At 43.8% G+C, this 4266-nt stretch overlaps 1 protein-coding gene across 1 annotated transcript; it reads left to right on the forward strand.

Moving 5' to 3' along the window:
* Positions 1-2388: 2388 nt before the first annotated feature.
* LOC123360310 (olfactory receptor 51G2-like) lies at positions 2389-3324 on the forward strand. Its single transcript, XM_045001199.1, has one exon. It carries the CDS (start codon positions 2389-2391, stop codon positions 3322-3324), a length of 936 nt encoding a protein of 311 aa, XP_044857134.1.
* The last annotated feature ends 942 nt before the right edge of the window (positions 3325-4266 follow it).

Here is a 4266-nt window from a genome sequence, read left to right on the forward strand (position 1 = left end):
ATCTTTACAATGTGAAGTGAAGGGTAAAGGCTGCGAGCTGTTTAAATCTGAAGATGTTCTGTGCCACCACAGCAAACTCAACTGTGCTGTCAGAGTGACTCTGTAACAGGGGCAGGAGGACAGGCTGCAAGGTGCTCAGGGGGTTATTCAAGTTCCACAGAAACCGGAGCTTGGAGTGTTAAAACACTGATGCCCCAAGTCAGGATTTCTCAAGGGGTCCCACTTCTACAGGTACTGAAGGCTCTGAGCCTGATCCTACCAGGGGCTCAGTGAAAGGAGACCCCAAAGAATTTCAGTTACTAATTCCAAAATCTACACAGGATTATTTCCTCCTGAAAATTTAATCAGCAAATGAATTTTCAAAGATTTTATTCTCTGGCTTGATTGTGAAGGCAGGAATTTAGAGCTGCATTGCTTTGTGGTAACAGGTCTGAGAAGGCATATTTTTGCCTGATAGTTACTGCGCTACTGGCATCTCTTCCTCCTCTCTGGTCTCTGAGTGCCAAATGTCAGGCCTTGTAGCCTTTCCGCTCATGGGGTGGAATCCCGCCATTCTCCCACCCTCAGACTGGGCTCTGGCTACTGCACACTGTGGGTCAACTGTGCTTGCTGAGGAGATCCTAGTGGGTTCAGCACCTGTGGTTGACATGTGTGTACTAAGGTACAGATGTGTAAATGTTAGGCCAAAACTATTCATTGTAATAAAGATATTACAAACCAAACTTTCATGCCATGCCTGTATATCGAAAGCCAGCAGCAGAGTTGTTGGAATCTTTGCAGGAAGGAGCAGGGGTAATTTTACTGCTTAAAGGCTTTGGCTTTAGAAAGTATTTCAGAAATTCTCCATATACTGTTTGCAGTGGGTTTGTGCTATTAACTCTTTGTTCAGTGGAAATTTGTGTGATATTGTCTCCTGGTAACTGACTAGAAGCTGTTTCTAACACTTACATTCAGAGTCATGCACTCAATAACTCTGCAAGACTTGTGCAAGACTTTCCAAAAAGTCATAAGAGACCCGAACAGCTGGTCTGTGTTTCATCAAATAGTTTAGATGAGGTGCAGGAAAGGGGAGTGGTATAGTAGTTGTATGTTATTGACCCCGGTCACCAATTACATGAGCATTGCTGAAGTAACATGTACACTCAAGTGGATATTAGTGCAATACCATGATTGAAGTATTGACCCATTTGTGATGCTAACTCCTCCCCTGCCCAGCTGAAATAAGTGTCAGTGTTAACTGGTAATTTTCCTAATGTCTACAGACTGTTGCATGGAGAGAGGATGCAGGTCTCAGGGGGATAAAGAGAATCCTGTAGGATGATCGAAGTCTCTGGATTCCATCAACATTGGCCAGGCAAAGCACTTCAGCTTCTCTTGCAGGGTTTCTTGGGGGTCAGAGAATACCACTGGGAACATTTGGTATGGGTGACTTAATAAAGCCTGGTTTTGATTGAATTTACACATGAAACTCTGGTGGGAGGCTGCTAATATCACTGTTATTGAATAAAGTACCTCACCCTAAAAATGTATCTCATATGGTGGAGAGAGGCAGTTGCATAGTCTGAACTGTCAGGAGTGCAGAAAAAATAATTCATATAATGAAGCTACAAAACACATTTAAAATAGCATCAGTTTAGAACAAATAAATACAATGACTGTTTTCACCATGCACTTGAAAGGGTGTCTGTGTGAAGGGTATAACAGAGTTCAAAAGAGAACTACATACATTCTTGGATGACCGATAACTTGATGATGACTTATTCTCTTCATTCCTTCTGGGGCACATGGCCTAAGCCACTGTCGAAGACAGGAGGCTGGGCTAGATGGACCTTTCATCTCATCCAGTATGGCCACTTTTATGTTTTTATGGTTTAAGGACACAATGGTAAAATCATACAGCGATCAAGTAGGCTATGGACTTCACAGCCACAAGATATCAGTGGGGGAAAGACCTTAGCAGGATTCAAAATGGGACGGGGTAATCTGAAAATCCAATTAGAGTAGAGGATTGTTTTAAAAAAGTTTTGGAGAGGCTCTAAACCTTCCTGATTTACACCACAAAATATGTCTAACTAGTGGGTGTCAGGGGAAAACTCCCTGGGAGCAGGTTATCTCATAGCTGCCTAATTAGGGCTTCTTCCACCTTCCTCTGAAGCATCTGGAAATGGCCACTGCTTACTGGGGTAGATGGAGTGCAAGTTTGATCCAGTCTGGCTAATCAGAACCATGTAAATCCTAGAGTATGTTTTTGCTTATTTACCTTGAGCTCTGGGAGTCTGTAGACTTGCAATGAGAGCAAAATTATTTCTGGATAAATATAATCTAATCTCCTCTTTCTTTTCTTTTAGAAATAATATTTCAAAATTCCTCAGACCTGCCCAGTACAATATGTCAGCTGTCAATGACACAAAATTTAAATCTGTAATATTCCTTCTCACCGGGCTACCGAGTCATGGAAACGCACATCTCTGGATTTCTATCCCCTTTTGTTTCATGTATGTTATTTCGATAGTAGGAAATTCACTCATTCTGTTAATTGTAAAAACAGATCCAAGCCTCCATGAGCCCATGTACATTTTCCTTTCGATGTTGGCTGTCACAGACCTTGGCATATTGATAGCTACCATACCGACGATACTGGGCACATACTTGTTTAACTCTAGGGAGATCAGCCTCGACGCCTGTTTAGTCCAGCTCTTCTTCATCCACTTGCTTCACTGCATTGAATCCTCTTTGCTGTTGTTGATGGCCTTTGACCGCTTCATCGCGATCCATAACCCGCTGAAATATGCTTCCATCTTAACCCTGCCAAGAATAGCTAAGATGGGACTTGTGGCTGTGCTAAGAGCGATGGCCATAATACTTCCACTTCCCTTTCTTCTGAAACGGTTCAGATATTGTCGAGCCAATGTCCTCTCTCATTCCTACTGTGTGCACCGGGAAGTCATGAAGATGGCTTGTTCAGATATCACAGTCAACATCATCTATGGATTGTTTACTAAACTCTTAACAATGGGGTTGGACATGCTACTCATCTTCCTCTCTTATGTAATGATCCTCAAAACAGTGCTGAGCATCGCGTCCTACGAGGAGTGTCTGAGGGCCCTGAACACCTGCGTCTCCCACCTCTGCGCCCTCCTGCTCTTCTATGCACCAGATATCAGCTTGACTGTGATACAGTATTTTGGGAAGGGCTCTTCTCCCTTACTTCAGATTGTCCTGGGCTACATCTCTCTGCTTTTCGCCCCGCTGATGAACCCAATTGTGTACAGCGTGAAAAGCAAACACCTTCGTGCGAGGATAATCAGGATGTTCATCAAGTGAAGGGTCAGTTCACCACCTGGCTCCAGTGACATGAGAGACGAAAAACATGGGACACTTATGCCGTCCTGGACCCTTACATCCAAGATGACATGAGTTACTGAACTCTACTATATAGAGGGGTTCAGACAGGGTCTAAGCCAGATGAGGGAGGACAGGGATGGTGAGGGAGGAGTGGGCACTAGGGGTGGAAGACCAAGGCAGGCAGCAGCATTTACAGAGTGACTTTTTGTGGACAGCCAGGGGATCAGTGGGATTTTGGCCCATAAAGAGCAATATTCATGGTCACTGTTGCCTCACAATTCCTGTCGATAGCCAATAAAGAGAAAGGATGTGGATGCTGATGGCCTGTCATTGTCACTTGTGTGTCTAAACATCTAGGTGCTATGAAAACAGCTGCAGAACCGTTTTGCTGTCACAGTTCTGGCCCTTTCTGAGCACTCTGGGTGCAGCATGACCCATGGGTGCTGCACCACCTGTGGACAGGGGCTATTCAAGGGGCCCTGTAAATCCAAGAGAAAGACAGATGTGTGTAGATGTGTGACAGCTGTCTGTTATTTTAAAATCAATTTCTCTACCTAATTGTTTTAAGGGGGCTGGGGATAACTATGTAACTCTGGTCACAAGTACCTAAAGGGAAGAGATGGGGTGTTCCATACTGTATGAGTGGGATAATTAAGAAAATAAGAATAGCCATACTGGGTCAGACTGATATTACATGTAGCCAAGTATCTTGTCTTCTGACAATGGCCAATGCCAGGTGCCCCAAACAGAATGGAAAAAACAGACAATTATCTAGTGATCCATCCCCTGTTGTCCATTCCCAGCTTCTGGCAAACAGAGGCTAGTGACACCATCCTTGACCATTGTGGCTAATAGCCATTGATGGACCTATCCTCCATGAATCCTCCTAACTTGTTTTTTTTTTAACCATTTTAATGGCTT

This window comes from Mauremys mutica, chromosome 1, assembly GCF_020497125.1.
Source record: "Mauremys mutica isolate MM-2020 ecotype Southern chromosome 1, ASM2049712v1, whole genome shotgun sequence".
NCBI classification, from domain to species: Eukaryota; Metazoa; Chordata; order Testudines; family Geoemydidae; genus Mauremys; species Mauremys mutica.